This window comes from Leucopleurus acutus (assembly GCF_964270905.1).
Source record: "Leucopleurus acutus genome assembly, chromosome: 12".
NCBI lineage: Eukaryota > Metazoa > Chordata > Mammalia > Artiodactyla > Delphinidae > Leucopleurus > Leucopleurus acutus.
The window spans coordinates 73,035,385-73,053,164 of NC_139154.1; the positions used below are offsets into that span (position 1 = coordinate 73,035,385).

The 17,780-nt window shown below is 37.1% G+C and overlaps 1 protein-coding gene across 4 annotated transcripts in view; it reads left to right on the forward strand.

The window, feature by feature from the left end:
• The window catches only part of ERLEC1 (endoplasmic reticulum lectin 1), a 38,968-nt gene extending 25,497 nt beyond the window's left edge, over positions 1-13,471 (forward strand). For 2 of the 4 annotated variants that reach the window (XM_082851531.1, XM_082851533.1), the window contains 5 exons: positions 3,270-3,394; positions 4,873-4,950; positions 5,270-5,345; positions 6,735-6,820; positions 7,613-10,521. In XM_082851531.1, the coding sequence (XP_082707657.1) occupies positions 3,270-3,394; positions 4,873-4,950; positions 5,270-5,345; positions 6,735-6,820; positions 7,613-7,628 (381 nt within the window). In that variant the 3' untranslated portion in view covers positions 7,629-10,521. Of the gene's footprint in view, positions 1-3,269; positions 3,395-4,872; positions 4,951-5,269; positions 5,346-6,734; positions 6,821-7,612; positions 10,522-12,402 lie in introns of those variants that run through there. The other 2 variants (XR_014326636.1, XM_082851532.1) reach the window with 2 other exon arrangements.
• The last annotated feature ends 4,309 nt before the right edge of the window (positions 13,472-17,780 follow it).

The following is a 17,780-nucleotide window of genomic DNA, read 5'->3' on the forward strand; positions in this document are numbered from 1 at the left end:
AAAAATAAACTCAAAATGGATTAGAGACCTAAATGTAAGACCGGACACTGTAAAACTCTTAGAGGAAAACAGGAAGAACACTCTTTGACATAAATCACAGCAAGATCTTTTTTGATCCACCTCCTAGAGTAATGGAAATAAAAACAAAAATAAACAAATGGGACCTAATGAAACTTCAAAGCTTTTGCACAGCAAAGGAAACCATAAACAAGACAAAAAGACAATCCTCAGAATGGGAGAAAATATTTGCAAACGAATCAACGGGCAAAGGATTAATCTCCAAAATATATAAACAGCTCCTGCAGCTCAATATTAAAAAAACAAACAACCCAACCTAAAAATGGGCAGAAGACCTAAATAGACATTTCTCCAAAAAAGACATACAGATGGCCAAGAAGCACATGAAAAGCTGCTCAACATCACTAATTATTAGAGAAATGCAAATCAAAACTACAATGAGGTATCACCTCACACCAGTTAGAATGGGCACCATCACAAAATCTAAAAACAATAAATGCTGGAGAGGGTGTGGAGAAAAGGGAACCCTCTTGCACTGTTGGTGGGAATGTAAATTGATACAGCCACTATGGAGAACAGTATGGAGGTTCCTTAAAAAGCTAAGAATTACCATATGACCCAGCAATCCCACTACTGGGCATATACCCAGAGAAAACCATAATTCAAAAAGACACATGCACCCCAATGTTCATTGCAGCACTATGTAGAATAACCAGGTCATGGAAGCAACCTAAGTGCCCACCGACAGACGAATGGATAAAGAAGATGTGGTACATATATACAATGGAATATTACTCAGCCATAAAAAGGAACGAAATTGCGTCATTTGTAGAGACGTGGATGGATCTAGAGACTGTCATACAGAGTGAAGTAAGTCAGAAAGAGAAAAGTATCGTATATTAACGCATATATGTGGGACCTAGAAAAATGTTACAGATGAACTGGTTTGCAGGGCAGAAATTGAGACACAGATGTATAGAGCAAATTTATGGACACCAAGGGGTAAAGTGGCAGGGGTGGTGGTGATGAATTGGGCTATTGGGATTGACATGTATACACTCTTGTGTATAAAATGGATGACTAATAAGGACCTGCTGCATAAAAAAATAAAATTCAAAAAAGAAAAAAAAAGGAGCAGCTGATTCGGGGACTCTGGCTCACTCAGGCCGGGGGGAGGGAGGGGGTTCAGAAAATAAATAAATAATAATAAATTTTAAAAAATAAATAAATTTTTAAAGAAAGTAACAGCTGTTAACTTTTTCTTAGCTAACCCACCAGAAGGGAACAAAATGCCTATATGTAAATGTTGATATAACCCTTTTATTTATACAGAAGGGATATACTAAATGCACTGCTCAGCACTTTTTCTTTTCACCTAGTATCTTGGAGATCTTTCCATGCCAGCAACAACTGATCTTATTTTTTTCAGCAGGTTCAGAGGATTATGTCTCTACCCACAGTATATTTAGCCAGACGTGTATTGATGAGCCTTTGAGTTGTTTCCAGTTTTTGCTGTGACAGCATCTTAGTGAGCATTTTTAAATAGTTGCGTTTGTGAACTTTTGCAAGTATATTCATAGGGCACATTTCTAGAAGTGTACTTGCTAGGTCAAAATGTATGCATACTGAACAATTGCTTTCCAAAGGGTTGGACCAGTTTACATTTCCATTAACAATGGTTGCTTTCGTATACACTTGCGAACACTAGGTTTTATCAAACTTATTTTAGCCAAGGTCATGTAACCTAGAACTTTCTTTTTCTTCTTGTTTAAATTTATTTGGTTGCGCCGGGTTTTAGTTGCAGCATGCGGGATCTTCATTGCTGCATGTGGGATCTTTAGTTGCAGGATGCGGGCTCTTAGTTGTTGCATGTGGGATCTAGTTCCCTGACCAGGGGTCGAACAGGGGCCCCCTGCATTGGGAGCACTTGACCACTGGACCACCAGGGAAGTCCCTAGAACTTCTTGAAGAACTCTGGTAGGAGCTTTGGGAGACAGAAAAATAATAGTAGCTAACAATTATAGTGCTTACTGTATACCAGGCATTGTTCTAAGTACTTTACAAATATCAACTCATTTAATGCTCGTAACAGTTGTAAGAGATGAGTATTGTTACTCCAAGATGAGGAAACTGAAGCAAAGATTTAGTAACTTGCCTAAAATCACATAGGTAGTAAATGGTGAAACTAAAATTCAAACCCAGGCACTCTTGTTCCATATCCAACCTCTTGATTCACTGTGCAGCTCTAATCCCTGTCTCTCTAGAAATTTACAGTGTAGTTGCTAAAAGAATGTTTAATGGCTCTCCCACTAGGCAATAAGCTCCACTGTAGCAGTGGCTGTGGCTGTTTCCTTTGCCTCTAAGTGTTTTGAGTTCTACTAATCATATGTATACTCGTGCCCAGCATGGTCCCTGGCATAAAATATAAAGAAGAAAAGGAAGGAAAAGGAACGGAAGGAAAATGAGAGAGAAGGAAGTCCACATACAGGACAATATATAGTGCATCGTGTCAAATGAGTAGTGTGAAAACTAGTATAACTTGAAGGTTTGCATTTTAAAGAGTAGCATGAAGATAGGTTCAGTGTGGCTACAGGATAAGAGATAGAGGCCAACTATTTAAGAATCACAGTAGTATGTGGTTGTATTATCTAGGTATGAGAGATTAAACTCTTAGTTGGGGGTGAGATGTTGGCAATGGACATGTAGAGAAAGAGTGAAGCCAAGAACATTTCCAGGAAAATAATTGACTGATAAATGTAGGAAAGAAAGGAAATAGAAGAGTCAAAAATAACTACATCAGGGGCTTCCCTGGTGGCACAGTGGTTGAGAGTCCGCCTGCCGATGCAGGGGATACGGGTTCGTGCCCCGGTCTGGGAAGATCCCACATGCCGCGGAGCGGCTGGGCCCGTGAGCCATGGCCGCTGAGCCTGCGCGACCGGAGCCTGTGCTCCGCGACGGGAGAGGCCACAACAGTGACAGGCCCGCGTACCGCAAAAAAAAAAAAAAAAAAAAAAAAAACGACATCAGGACCTAACCTGACTAGAAAGTACTAGTTTCATAATTCAGAGAAACAAGGAGTAAAGAATAATGAGCTCAAATTTCTACTAATTGAGAAGTTTGACTAACATTATCACGTCTAAACAGATATCCAGTGTGCAGATGAGGATAAGATCTGTAGCTTGTAAGCCATCAGCGTAAATGTCACCTTGATGTCAAGCATGCATTGTCACAAATATTTTTTTATATATTAGGACAAGGATAGTGGGAAAACCTCTGTGGTTGTGGGGACATGGAACCAAGAAGAACATATTGAATGGGCTAAGAAGAATACTGCTAGAGCCTATCACCTTCAAGACGATGGTACCCAGACAGTCAGGTAAATATTAACTTTATTTGCCTTTAGATCTTAGAATATTTAAAACTCAGGATATTGAAAAACATAAATTTAAAGTAAAATATCTGGTCAGCTTTTCTCAGGGACATTTTTTAAGTTAGTTTTCTTTTCTAGAGGGAACAACATAGTGTAATAGTTAAGAGCACAGTTTCTGAAGTCAGATACCCTGTATTCAAATACTGGCGATTCACTTACTACCTTGGGCAAATTATGTAATCTTCGTAAGCCTCACTTTTCTTGTCTAGTAGTATTTGCCTCAGAGAATTGTCTAGTAGTATTTGCCTCAGAGAATTGTTATGACATTTAAATGAGGTAATTCATGTAAAGTGTAGTGCCTGGCAATTGCATGAAATAAACTTTGGCTGCTGCCTTTGACAGTGGTGGTGGTATATAGTAATGAGAGTGGTGGTGGTGCTAGTTATACTGGTACAATTCCAGGTATTAGGTCTAAGGCTGTTATAAACATTTTCCCCCTTCATGTGTAATCGCTACCACTTTAAGTTACTTAACTCTATTTAAATATACTCCAGCATTTCCCTTTGTTACTTAAAGTGGGGTAATGGTTGAAAATTGTTAAACGATGGTTTTTTGAAGAACTACCTCACATCTCTTTTGGGCTATTAGGTTTATCTTGTTATAGCAGAAGTAAATTAATCTCTTCTTTCCCAAGAATAACTAAACTTTAGCTTTTCTTATAGTCCATTACCCAGTGAATTTTAAATTATTCATTCTTTTTCCTTCTCAGATGTTAACTTTGTCCTTCCTAGCATAGATGGTATTGAGAGAGTCTGTTTTCAGAATGTGCCGACTTATTGGACTGACCAAAATCAAAATTAGCAAAATTAAGAGATAGGTATTTAAGTATTAATATACTAAACGGATCAGTTTTTTAAATGTTTATATGTTTCAAGTGAAAATAGCTCATGGTATCATGTGCAACAAATATTGAAGGACAGGAGTGTGAGGCTAGCAAAATTAAAACTTGTCTTTGGTTCCTGCTCTTTGGAATTTATAGCTTAGCTTAGGCTTTACCTTTGTATACCTGCATTACAGTATTTTAATGAGTGGAGCTGAATGGAGGATGGGAAGACAGGGAAACTGTTCCACAAAGGAAACAATATACAGGGCTGGGGAAATGGTTAGCTTTAAAAGAAAACTTTTAAAAGCAATTTAACCTTAACTATTTGTATACAAATAAATTATGTGCAAGTTAAAGATCATTCTTATTAATTAAACCACTAAGAGGTATCTCAACTTTGTATTATTTATAGAAGCTGAAAGACTTTCTCGGTGACATAACCTTAAAAATATGTATTTTTAAGGAGTATTTTATAGTCAGATTTTTTTTTTTAACTAATGCAAAACTGATCCCTCTAACCATCTTCTCACCCTACCCATTACAATTACTCTGAATGAGTGAAGTTTTAGTTTAATAAAGCTTGTGTGTTTTTCTGATTCAGGATGGTGTCACATTTTTATGGGAATGGAGATATTTGTGATATAACTGACAAACCAAGACAGGTGACTGTAAAACTAAAGTAAGTTAGACCATCAAATCATGCTTTATGCCTTTCTCTTTAGTCTGCTTCCTATGGACAAAAGATTATATAAATATATAATTATGGATAATTATATTTATTCATAATAATTTATGGATTTGTCATAAAATACTGTTTTATTATAAAATAGTAAAATCATAATTGTTATTTATTTATAAGTTATTATCAAATTAAATTATTTCAATTATTTATTAAATTATACAGAACCACTTATAAGGCATTTTTATCCTTGAGAGGAAAACAATTTAAAATAATTTTGTATCGTTTGGACAGTGCCTTAAAGTACTCTCTGTTTTAGGTGTAAAGAATCAGATTCTCCTCATGCTGTTACTGTATATATGCTAGAGCCTCACTCCTGTCAGTATATCCTTGGGGTAAGTGAAAAACTGATACTCAGGAATTCAGTTTGGGGCCACATTTTAATTTTTAGCATTAAGTCTAGAAAGGACCTTCAGTAGCATCCAAAGTTTAATATAGCCCTCATACTACTTGTAAAAATTGACATTTTTTAATTGAGGTATAATTTACATAAAGTAAAATGCAAAGTTCTTAAGTGTTGAGTCTGATGGGTTTTGACAGTTTTATATACCCATTTAACTATTACCCAAAACAAGGTATCTATCACTGCAGAAAATTTTCTTATACCCCTTTCCTGTCAATACCCCTCAATTCCCAAAGATACTCCTTTCTATTTTCTGATACCATAGATCAGTTTTACCTCTCTTTAGATTCCATATGAATGGATCATATAGTCTATAATGTTTTATGCCTGGCTTCTTTGACAAAGCATGTCTTTTAGACTCAGCCTTTGTTTTCATCATTTTACTCCTGCCAGCAATATATGAGAGTCCAATTGCTCCACATCCTTACCAATATTTGGTGTTGTCAGTCTTTTTTATTTTAGCCATTTTAGTGATTTTAATTTGCATTTCCCATATGAAAAGTGTTGTTGAAACCTTTTCATGTGATTATTCATCTGTATACCTTCTTTGGTGAAGTGTCTGGCCAAGTCTTTTTAAAGAAAAAATTATTCTGATACAAAAACAGTAAGGAAGACTTTATTCAGGACTGTTGCCACAAGTGTCAAGACTATCATAATAGGGGAGAGAGAGTCAGCTCATCTCCAAATACAGCAAAGACAGCCAGGGATACATAGTCAACAAGCAGAAATGGGGTGTTGGGGAGTAGTCATTGTATGGCAAATTACTAAAAGGAGACATCGGGGGTAGGGGATTCTTGCTAAACTGACTTAACAGAATTATTGCTGAAGGCTGGCCAGGAAGATCAGATATCAAAAGTGAGAGAGAAGGAATTTGATCAGATATGGAGGGTGATTAGATATTCAGAGTGAGGGATTCTCTCTAAACTGACTTATCAGAATTACTGCTGCAACTGGACTTGGCAGGCCCAGGAACAAAAAGAGGCCTAGTCAAAAAGAGGGCTCAGGGGAGCCTTACTATTTGGTCAAGGAGAGAGTCTTTCTCAGTCTTTTACCCATTTTTGTTGGTGTTGTCTGTCTTATTATTATTTATTTCTAGGAGTTCAAATATATAATGGACATGAGTTTTTTTCTATTTTAATTGCAGATTTTTCCCCTGATGTCTTGACTATTCTTTTTTCTTACTGTCTTTTGATGAGCAAAAGTTTATTTGATGAAGTTCATTTTATCAATTTTTTTCCCATTTTATTGCTAATGATTTTTTTGTTTTAAGAAATTTTGCCACCCCAAAGTCATGAAGGTATTATCTTCTACTTCCTTCTAGAAATATGGTTCTACCTTTGGTTATGCGATGCGTAAGGGTGGTTTTCCTTGTTATTTATCCTGGTTGGAGTTCACTGAGCTTCTCAGGTTTGTGGGTTGATATAATTCATTAGGTTTGGAAAAATTTTGGCCATCATCTTTTCAAAGATTTCTTCTGCCCCACCTTTTTTCTATTTCTGGGACTCTGATTAAACATGTTAGTTTGAAGTTGTCCCCAAATCTCAGGCCCTTTATTTTATTCTTACCTTCTTTGTTTCAATTTAGGTCATGTCATTTCTATTGAATTGTCTTCAAGTTCATTGATTCTTTCCTCTGCTGTGTCCTGTCCACCTCTTTGAATGAATTTGTATCTGATGTATTTTTCATTTCTAATATTTCCATTTGGTTCTTTTTTATGGCTTCATTTCTGCTAAAATCCCCCATCTATTCACACATGTTGTCTACCTTTTCCACTATTTCCTTCATTATTATTTATTATAGTTATCTTAAATCTGATCACTTTAACACCTGGCCCATTTTTGGATTGTATTTTTTTTTTACGTTTTCCTGAATTGTACAACTTATTATGTTGCCATATTCTGCTACTTTTTTGTTATATAAGACCTAGCTATGTATTTCTCTCTCATTCTTGTCCTTTACTTCTTTTCTCATCTCTTTTACTTAAAGATAAAAATACCTTCTCTACCTATCTGGTATTTTATTTGGATGACTAAATGTTTTCTAAAAAGCTCAATTTGTAGAAATAACATTGTATGGTTTATCCAAAACAAGGACTCGTATACATTTATCAAATTTATAGGTATTCATTCAGCAGAAAAATACTGAATAAAGTATTCAGCTTAGCAGCTTTTTAATGGTTTTATTGTTGTTGTTCTTTAGGTTGAATCTCCAGTGATCTGTAAAATCTTAGATACAGCAGACGAAAATGGACTTCTTTCTCTCCCCAACTAAAGGGTAACAAAGTTCAGGGGAAAAAAAAGATCATTGGAAGTCATGATGATTTGTCTGACCATATGTCCCATTATAGAGCTCTCAGTCATTGGACTGCATCTAAAGGATTGTATAAAAGGACTCTCAACCACTTTGTGAATATGTATGTGTACATAAGAGGTTATTGATAAACTTCTAAGGCAGACGTTTTGTTTCACCTTTTTCATTTTTGTTGTGTCTTATGAACTGATTGTGTGTTTTTCTTTGCTTGGATAATGTGATTCCAAAATAAATCCTGTCCAAGCAATTTAGAGTCCATCCTAATGAAATGTCATAATCATTGTACCTATTGAAAGTTTTTAAATAATAGATTTATTATGTAAATTATAGTATATACACTAGCTAATAAAGTAAGGATAATGAAGAAAGAAATTGACAGGAGGTTGTTTAAATGAGAGACTGTGTTAAATATGTAATTTCTAGTGCCTGAAATCCTTTCAACAAATTTCTATTTAGCAGCCGCTCTCTACCAGGTATTAAACTAGAAACTGGACACACAGTAAAGCCTCACATATAAGTTTTCTTCTCCTCTGTTAATCTCAAGAAACTCTTATTTACAATAGATTGCTTCTCTCTCAGAAGTTTTATCTGTTTCTTTCTCCTGATATGAGTGTGTTTCCCCCAAAAATATGTACCTGGTATAGACAGTCGGTGATTCTTCTCTTTCGATTTAGTATGATTTATCTTAACAAAACACACTGTGCTGGCTATCCTTTGTACTTGCCTACTATATACTACAGATTTTAGTTCCGGACAGTTTTATAGCACAATATTTATTTTAAAGTGAATAAAATGTCCACAAGCAGTGTTGTCATGTAGTCAATGGCACATTATACAGTTTCTTTATTTTCTCCATTACTCTGTTTCACACAACATCATCCTGTTGTATTTTGGACATACATGTCTAAATAAGGGCAGAAGAGTACCCATAAGATACTTTCCTTTTCCTCCTTCTCAGCAGTTCTGGTCAAAGATATTTTAGTTTGAGAAAAGGTTAATATAATTGACTATTGGAAGGCTATCTATAGATTTTAGTAGGAAGCAGCACATGTAGAAATAGCATGCACTTCGAATTCGAACCTAAATCCAGATACTCTCTTTAACGTACTAGCTGTGTGATCCTAGACAGCAGTTAACCACTTCGAGCCTCACTTCCTCTATTGTAGAGAGACTACTTATTACTTCATAAGGTGGTTGTATCAGTGCATTAATTTTCTCTGTATATAAAAAGCCTAGCAAGTTCCCAATAAGTGTTAGTTTATTTCCTAATATCTCCGTTGTCTCCTATTAACATAAGATCAGAGACCAAAGCCATTAAAATTTAATTCTTTAATAAAGTATAGAATTATATTTACTATATCAATTAATTAAGACAAACAGGTTTACTTTCACATTTAGATTATAGGTATAGGAGAGGAGAGAGAACTGTGAAAGCTTAGTGCCAAAAAAATACTTGGGGAATATTTAGGCCAAACTCTTTCTTTTGTAAGAGAGGGGGGAAAAATCTGAAAAACTGTATTAGAATAGTTTACTACAGAAGATTCTTAAAAATAGAAGTCATAATAAAAACTAAGTCAGCCTTCTGTCTTGGCTAACAGCTTAAACTTCTTTGAGAGGAAGGCTAGGCCAGGTATCTCTCTATAGCCCTTCTAAATCTTGGGTCCCCTATCACTAATCTATGAAGTTTTTTGATCTCTAAATTGTTTGTTGCTACCTCGATTGTGCAGCCATTCTTCTATATTAGTAGGCAGGAAAAAGGGCTCAGCTACAATATGCCTAATGTACTTTGAGAAGTCTTTCTCAAAGTGGAATCTCTATTAAGGTGGGTGCTAAATCAGATTCTTTAGCCCAGAGCCTAAGACTCTACATTTGAATATGTTTCCTGAGTGATTCTCTTTATTTTAAATAAATTCTCCAGTGATCGAGGATCACTGTGACTCAGGCACTTCACTTTTAACAATTTCACACATACTAACCCTGCTGACTAGGGTTTCAGGGAAATAACTAGTAGCTCATTTTACAGGAAGATTGTGACATGGAGACTTCTTTTTTCCCCCCTTTTTTCAGCTTTACCTGCTTTTTTTCAAGATACCACTAGATGGGGCCTTGTTTATATCCTTGTATCCTTGATTAAAGGGACTTCGGCAACAAAGGGCAACAAATTATCTCAGCTAAACTGAATAGTAAGCTTTGTGTACAGTCTTGGTGAACTATCCTTTTCAGTCAGTCTGATATACAAAAAGGCCTGACCTGATTTGTGACAAAGCTTAAACTTCATAGTACATAATCAGGCCAAATTATTGACCCAGTAGCACCAAATAGCTAACATAAAAGGTCAATCTAAAAAGGAAAGTAAGAATCAAGATTTGAATTTTGAATAAATAGTATTTGCAATCAGAGTTTCAAATGAAAATAAATATCAGCTATACTAGAAAGTGATTTTAAACTTTCTTACTAGTGTTGGGTAATTTTACTTACCAGGGCTTACATTTCCATTTGAACATACAAATAGAACTATTTTCATATGTGTGTATGTTATATGTTATGATGAGCTGTTGAGGCAAAAGTTTTCAAAATATATTGCCATGGTGACATGGCTTAAAAGAAAATCCATTTCTCCATTTCTTTTTTTCAGTTGTTTGACAGGGGTGGTAGAGAAACCATGGACCACTACGTACCAAAAGCATGCTTTATTTCAGTTGCCAGTAGTCTCAAAAGTAGGTTGTACAAGCAGGCGAGATGATCCAGTGGATTATGGGAAGAAAATACTAGAAATTCTACTAATTTTTCATCTGCAAAAGAGGAATTAAGCTTCACTAATATTTAATATGTGGACTGACACTGGTGCACACAGTCATTCATGAATCAGGTTTCATGTAATAAAACACAAAAGATCCTGAGGGGAAGAGTGGGTGTTACATGTGTAGAGGAGTTGGTGGGGATACAATTACTCTTCACTTTTACCATATTACAGCATTGTAGAGTAACTAAATTAATACCTCCATCACCTTTCAGAAAATTGAATTGTCACTTAAAATATTAGCATCGAGACCACACAGGTATATAACCAATCAGAATTAAGGTGAGAGGTTAACAGGTTACTTTCATCAGTCATGGCTTCAATCACTGTGATCCTGGTATCTTACAAGTCTTCTCTATTAGTAATAACACAGTATACTAATGCTTTTTTGCAGTGTTTAGGAAGAAAGAGCATGTTTTCCTCACTTGCTTTCGAAAGAACTACAGTCTGAAGAATAGAATTCCACTCTTTAACACCTAAAGAAAATAAAGGCAGGCCTGACAGTCTCAAAACTTATAAAATGCAAAGAAGAAAGTCAGAATTACTAACAAATGGAATATAGGGCTTGTAGTGTTTTGCATCCACACATATTTGTAAACTTTTAAGAATTTTATAATTTTTTATATTTGAAACAAAAAGTGTGCATCAAAAGCAAGTGAATCAAGCAGAAGTTCTGGAAATGGTAATCATCTCAACTATGGAAGATGCTTGTGAGACTATGAAATAATGCTAAACATCTCACATCTAATCATATACTACATTATATATTTCAAATATGTTAAATTGCTTTCCAGCACCTTTCAATAGAATAAATTATGCTCTGCCTGAATTTAAGAAAAAATATCGCTTTCTGTATATTTGCCCGAAGCACAAACATAATTTTCATTTTGTAAATATATAATACTAAAAATCAAACGTCCTTGAAAGTCCAGCAAAGTAGATTGTAAAACCCAGTAAGTCAAATCTGCTTTACTATCTAAATTCACTCAGTAATACAGCCAAAAATAGTGAACTTTGTTGGGTTCTAAAAGCTTCTGTGTCCTCAATAAAATACTAGTTTGCCAATTAATCACCAGTGGTCTTTAATAGCAGTAAAAACTAATTTACTCATTTAAGAATTCTATCAGAGGTCCAAATATTATCCCATAGATTAGAAAAATATTAATAATTGGTCAAGGAGATTGGAAGTTGTTTTTCCCCTAGATTAGTTTTCCATACTTATAGTTATTAATATTTTTAAGCCATCTTGTACTTCCCTGGTGGTCCAGTGGCTAAGACTCCATGCTCCCAGTGCAGGGGGCCCAGGTTCGATCCCTGGTCAGGGAACTAGATCCCACATGCCGCAACTAAGAGTTCACATGCCGCAACTAAAGATCCCACGTGCCATGACTAAGACCTGGTGCTGCCAAATAAATAAGTATTAAAAATATATATATATATTCCTAAGCCATCTTGAGAAATCATTTGTTGGAAAAACTTTCATTAACCACCTCCAAGAAAGGGTTTCACCCCCAAAAAGCCAGTTGTGAACAATCTCGTGTCATTATTCTTTGAATTTCAGATAACAGGCTATCCCAGACTCTTCTTTTATAAAAATAAAAATGACAGCTGTCACTTCTTGAACATTTATTAAATAGTAGGCACTATGCTAAACCCTTCACATACCCTATGTTCACAATCCTGTGAGGTAGGTTTACTATCGTTAACTCACAGATAAGGAAAATGAGGCTACAAGAACTGAACTAAACTACAGTTGGCTGAGCCAACAGTTGAATCAGTTTAAATTCCAGAGTCCATGTTTGTAAATAATATGCCATAGTGCTTTCTATTCACAGAGCATCTGCCCCATTAACCACTCTCGGTTATCATCTTCCACCAGAGAGAACACACCGAGGGACTCAGCAAAATGTCCTGTAAGATGAGGGAAATGACTGATTTTGTCCTGGTAACGTATGACACCCATTTTTTTCCATATATTATTTTTATCATGGAACTCCACTAACTTTTCTTAAGCTAATGCCACCCACAAATCGGGCAAATGAAAGTTCACTAACAAGATTAAAGTGTTACCTTGGAGATTCTGGCTTGGTTAAATGCCATCAAACCCTACCTTCTTTGATAATCCTCCTGTGATGGTAAATGATGCAAGTGCAGTGACGATTTATCTAGATCCAGATTGCATTTATGATTAAATGATAAAAAGAATTCCTTTATCTTTTATTTGTTGGAGTAAAGAATATGTCTTAATTTTGTTTCTTCTCAGACCTTGCATAAAATTGACACTCAACAAATATTTGCTGAATAAATGATTGAACCTTCATCCTCTCTTCCCCAACTACTCCAATTCCCACGGGTTTCCTAACAGTCCTTATTATTCAGTGTTTGGTGCTTGGAGGAAAAAAATGTTTTCCTCAGTTTTACAATGGTTGGGAAAGAAAAAGGAGTAGAATTATTGATTTGTTCCATCTGTATTCCTTTTCACTCAGGTTCCCCCCAACATTGTTTAATTTTTTGCTGCTTTACACTGCTTTCCCACGGTCCCATATGTTGCTTCTCCTTCCTAACAGGAGTACAGTGTCTTTGCCTCCTTATTGTGTTTCATTTCTCCCACTAGTGGGCAGTGATTGAGTAAAGTTCCTGATCTCAAAGGTTAAGAAAATTAATTTTTTTTTTTTTTTGGCCATGCAGCTTGCAGGATCTTAGTTCCCCAACCAGGGATCAAACCTGGGACCCTACAGTGAAAGCGCCAAGTCCTAACTACTGGACCACCTGGGAATTCCCAAGAAAATTCAATTTTCAGTCTCCAACTCCATGTACTGAAAACATGCCAGTTCTGAGGTACTCTGAACTCCTCAAAGAAAGTGTCTAACATTATGGTTCTCTGTGAAGAATACAATTCCCAGTCATATCTTTCCTCAGAGTAATATAAATAAAATCAGTTCTTACAATTTCTTTGACATACGTTGTTGCTAAACCCAAGCAAATGAGCAAGAAACTTTCATAAGCCCTTCCTAACGTCAGATATGAAATGTATTGAACCTGAAGCATTTATACAGGTTACAAAACCTATCCTAGTGCCACGGCCCCAGAAGACAGGCATAAAGCACCCTCTGTGACTCGCTCTACTTTTTAAGGCCTATCTGGCATCTGAACAAAGTACATTTTGCAAAAATCAGGCTTTGCATGAAAATCAAGGTTCCCACAGTTGAAAGATCTCCCACTCATCAGCATGCTACAAGCAGCTGAAGGTTTGGAAAAGTGTCAAAAAAAAAAGTGTCAAAAAAACAAACCTTCACAGAAATGGAACTCAGAGAAACAAACTGAACCAGCTAAGTGTATTTATTTATTTTTTATCAGAATTATCTCTTTATTGGGGTAAAGGAGTGAAAATTCAGTAATTTGTCCATAAACAATAAAGTGATATTTTTACTTTGGTAAAATTAATCTCAAAGGCACTGTACCTAAACAGATTGCCTGTTAACTATCTCTTATGGAAAGCAGAATTTCACTAAATCTGCACCTTTATTGAAATTGTCATCTGCTTTAAAGTAACTGGTATCGTCCCTTCTGTCCCTCCAAGAACCAGTTACCCCTTTTCTCCTTAACTCCTTTGTGGTTGCTGAAGAGTTTGCTTTTATCCTCAGAGTCCTCAGGCTGCATTATGAGCCAAGAAATTCGAATGAGAATGAATGCAGGTTGTCTGGCAGCTCCTGGGCAGCCAGGGTGGTCACTTGGGAAAAGATGCCCTTAGAGATGGTCTCCTGAGTAAACAGAAATGCTTTGTAGTCCTCCTAAATCAAGACCCATATCCCCTTCCATTAGAGTCCTGCTGATAGTCATCCTGGGAATATAGAGAGGGATACAGAAAGTAACAAACATGGGGAAATTGTAAGCCAGCCAGATAGATATCTGGGTGGACATCACTTTCAGGCTTTATCCATTCAGTCATTTATTATATGATTCATTTATTCAACAGTCATCACTGGAAGCCCACCAGGGCCAAGGACTAATAGTTACTAGGGATATGGTGCTGATCAAAATAGACAGTCTTTGCCTTATTACAGTGTTTTTCTAATGGAGACAGCCAGTAAACAATTATATGTAACTATTATGAACTGAAGTGTGCCCCCCAGCCCCCAAAATTCATGTTTGAAGCTATAACCCACAATGTGACTGTATCTGGAGATAAGGCATTTAAGGAGGGAATTAAGGTTAAATTAGGTCACAAGGGTGGGGCCCTAATCTGATAGGACTGGTGTCCTTAGAAGGGGAAGAGACACCAGAGACCCCTAAACTTCTCCCTCCATGCACATACAGAGAAGAGGCCACATGAGGACACAATGAGAAGGCAGCCTTCCACAAGCCAGGAAAAGAGACCTCACAAGAAACCAATCCTGATGGCATTTTGACCTTGAACTTCTAGCCTCCAGAATTGTGAGAAAATTAATTTCTGTTATTTAAGCCAGTTAGTCTGTGGTATTTTGTTATGGAAGCCCGAGCAGGCTAATACAGTAGCATAATGTTGGGTAATGATAAGAATCATGAAGAAAATAAAGTATGGCAGAAGGATATATAGTGATGGGGTGGAAAGCTATGTTGAACATGGAAACTAGGAAAGGCCCTGGGGGAAGATCATTCCAGGCTGAAGTATTCCTGGGGGAATTAATTCCCTGACATGAGAACAAAATGGAGGTGTGCGAGAAATAGCCAAAAAGGCTGTGTAGCCCAAGCACATTAGGCAGAGTACACATGAAAGGAAATGAGGACAAAGAGGAAACCAGGGGCCAGATTATTAGGGCCATGTAGGCCATAGCAAGGACTTCAGATTTTGTTCTAAGTGGGATGGAAAGCTGCTGGAAGGTTTTAAGCAAGAGAGTGACAAATATGATTTACTTTAAAAGGGTCGCAGACACAGAGGAAGGAGACTGTGGGAGAGAAAGACTGGAAGGTGGGAGAATGGTTATGAGGCTAGTTTAACAGTCCAGGTGAGAGATGGTGGGGGTATGGGCTAGAAGGGATGGGGTTGAAGGAGGTGAGAAAGAGTTGGATTCAGAGTATATTTTCAAGATAATTGAGGATTGCTCTATCAATTAGATGTGGCATGCAAGAGAAAGAAAAGAATCAAGGGCCCTGACTGAGCTGTGCACTGGTCATTGCGGTGCTGTTTACTGAGATGATAAAACAGCAGGAGGCACAAGTTGTGTGGGGAGCGGGTTTGAATCAAGAGTTCAGTTTTGTACATGTCTATTAGACATCCAAGTGAAGACATTGAATAGACAATTGGATAGACCAGCATGGAGTTCAGGGAGGGTTAGGATTAGAGAGATAAAATGAGTGTCATCAGCATTTAAGTGGTATTGAAAGACTGAATATCGTTAATCACTGCCAGCACCTGCTTCTCAATTTACAGATCCATATTTAGGGGTGGGAGAGGAAGTAGGGAGCTATTTTCCTATCTTTCTGCTCCTCCTTTCCCTTCTTCATCCCCTCAAAAATTACAACATCTGGCTTCAAGCCCTCACTTCAAGAAGACTTCACACTTGGGCCAGTGTTGCTGACTGATATACACTGAAGCACATTCCCCAGTCACCTGCTGAGGCAGAGTCCTCTCACTGGTGGAGCTTGGCTGCTTTGGCTGTGGTTCTAAGCTCAGTCTAGGCCTGCCCTCTCTAAAGCCTGGATCCCTGGAGGAGGTGAGCCTTTTTCCCTGACCGCCAACCTGCCTCTCCTCACCATTCCACAGACCTGGTGTCTTCACTGACTCTCGGCCTTCCTTCAACTCCAGTAGGGAGGCAGTGAGAGCAAATCTCTTTTACGGGACCGTAGACTTCTTTCAGTAATGAAGAAGAAAAACAACTGCTTTAAGTGAATAAGGGAGAGAACGCCTACTTCTGGGAGTCAAAAGTCCCACTGTAGTTTCCATGTATCATTGCCACTAAACTGAGTGAAGAGGACGACCTTGAAAGGGGAGCCTCCATAATCTGGCCTGGCTAGGTTACGGAGAATTACTCAAGAATGAGCCCAAAGTCAGATCTGGTGGGAACCTGAACCTGCCAGCACCCAGGAGTGCTACTGGTGGCCAAGTGTAGAGATCTTCAGACTGGGGTGCAAGTATCTTGAGCATGAAAAAGGGATCCAGTTTATAGATGCTCATTTTCAGGTCCCTACAACTGAGCTGTCTGAGAAGGCTACTGTGCCTTACTCTTTTAAGACCTCATGCTGCCCTTTCATTACTGCCCCTTCCCACTTTAGAAAAGAATTCCCACCTGGAATCTTATGAGGCCACTGCTTCTGGAAGTAAAGAGTTCCTAACCAAGGAACTATTTAAAATCTTAGTTTTAAAGAAAGATCCTTAAAGTATTTATCAAGGGACCATAATTTTGTGTTTTCCCCTAGCTTATACTAAACACCATATATCACCAATTCTAAGATAAGCATTTTTTCACATTGTAACCTCTCTGAAATTGGTGTATCTTACCGTCATGTAAGCCCAATGGTTGCTGTTATTACCTGCACTTGTGCATTTTCACAATCAAAACTTGTAGAATGCATATTGGACATATAATGGAGCACTTTTTTATCACCTAAGAAGCAGAGCTGTGGGGCGAAAAGTGGACAGTGGGTGGTGAATCAAATGAGGTTAACAATATTCCTAAAGCAGAAGACAAATTCTTTTGTCTAGAAAAACTCTCTAGGTCAAGCAGATGAGTTTCTAAATTTAAACCTATCACCCAGAGATACATTCCTTGTTGCCAATTTTGACAACTTAAAAAACTTCTGTAAGGGAAGTCTGTAAGGAAACGCTCTATTCCCAGCTCTCTTATTTGCTAGGTTGACTGAAGGCAATTTTCCTCTACATTACTTTCCTTGAACAGATACAGGTTTATGAGTAATTTCAACAGTATTCATAAAATGAATCTGCTCTTCAGAAGTTTGATGATATGATCATTTCAACAGAAAAAAATAGAAGGTAAAACATGTACATTCCGGTTACAACTATGTACAAATGCATGCGTATATAGTAATAAAGTTCTGAAGTGAATTTTGAGTAATATCTAAAATCTAATTTATTGAATTTTAAAAATAACACTCCCATAGAAACTCCTAACTGACCTCCACTTTAACAACCCAGCAAGTAACAAGTTCTCTCTTCCCTCTATAAACTATTCTGCAGGGTACCCATGCACACCACATGCTAGTAGTCTACTCTCTGTGTATAAGCACTTTTGCTGCCATCTCTCTCCAGATCAAACAAAC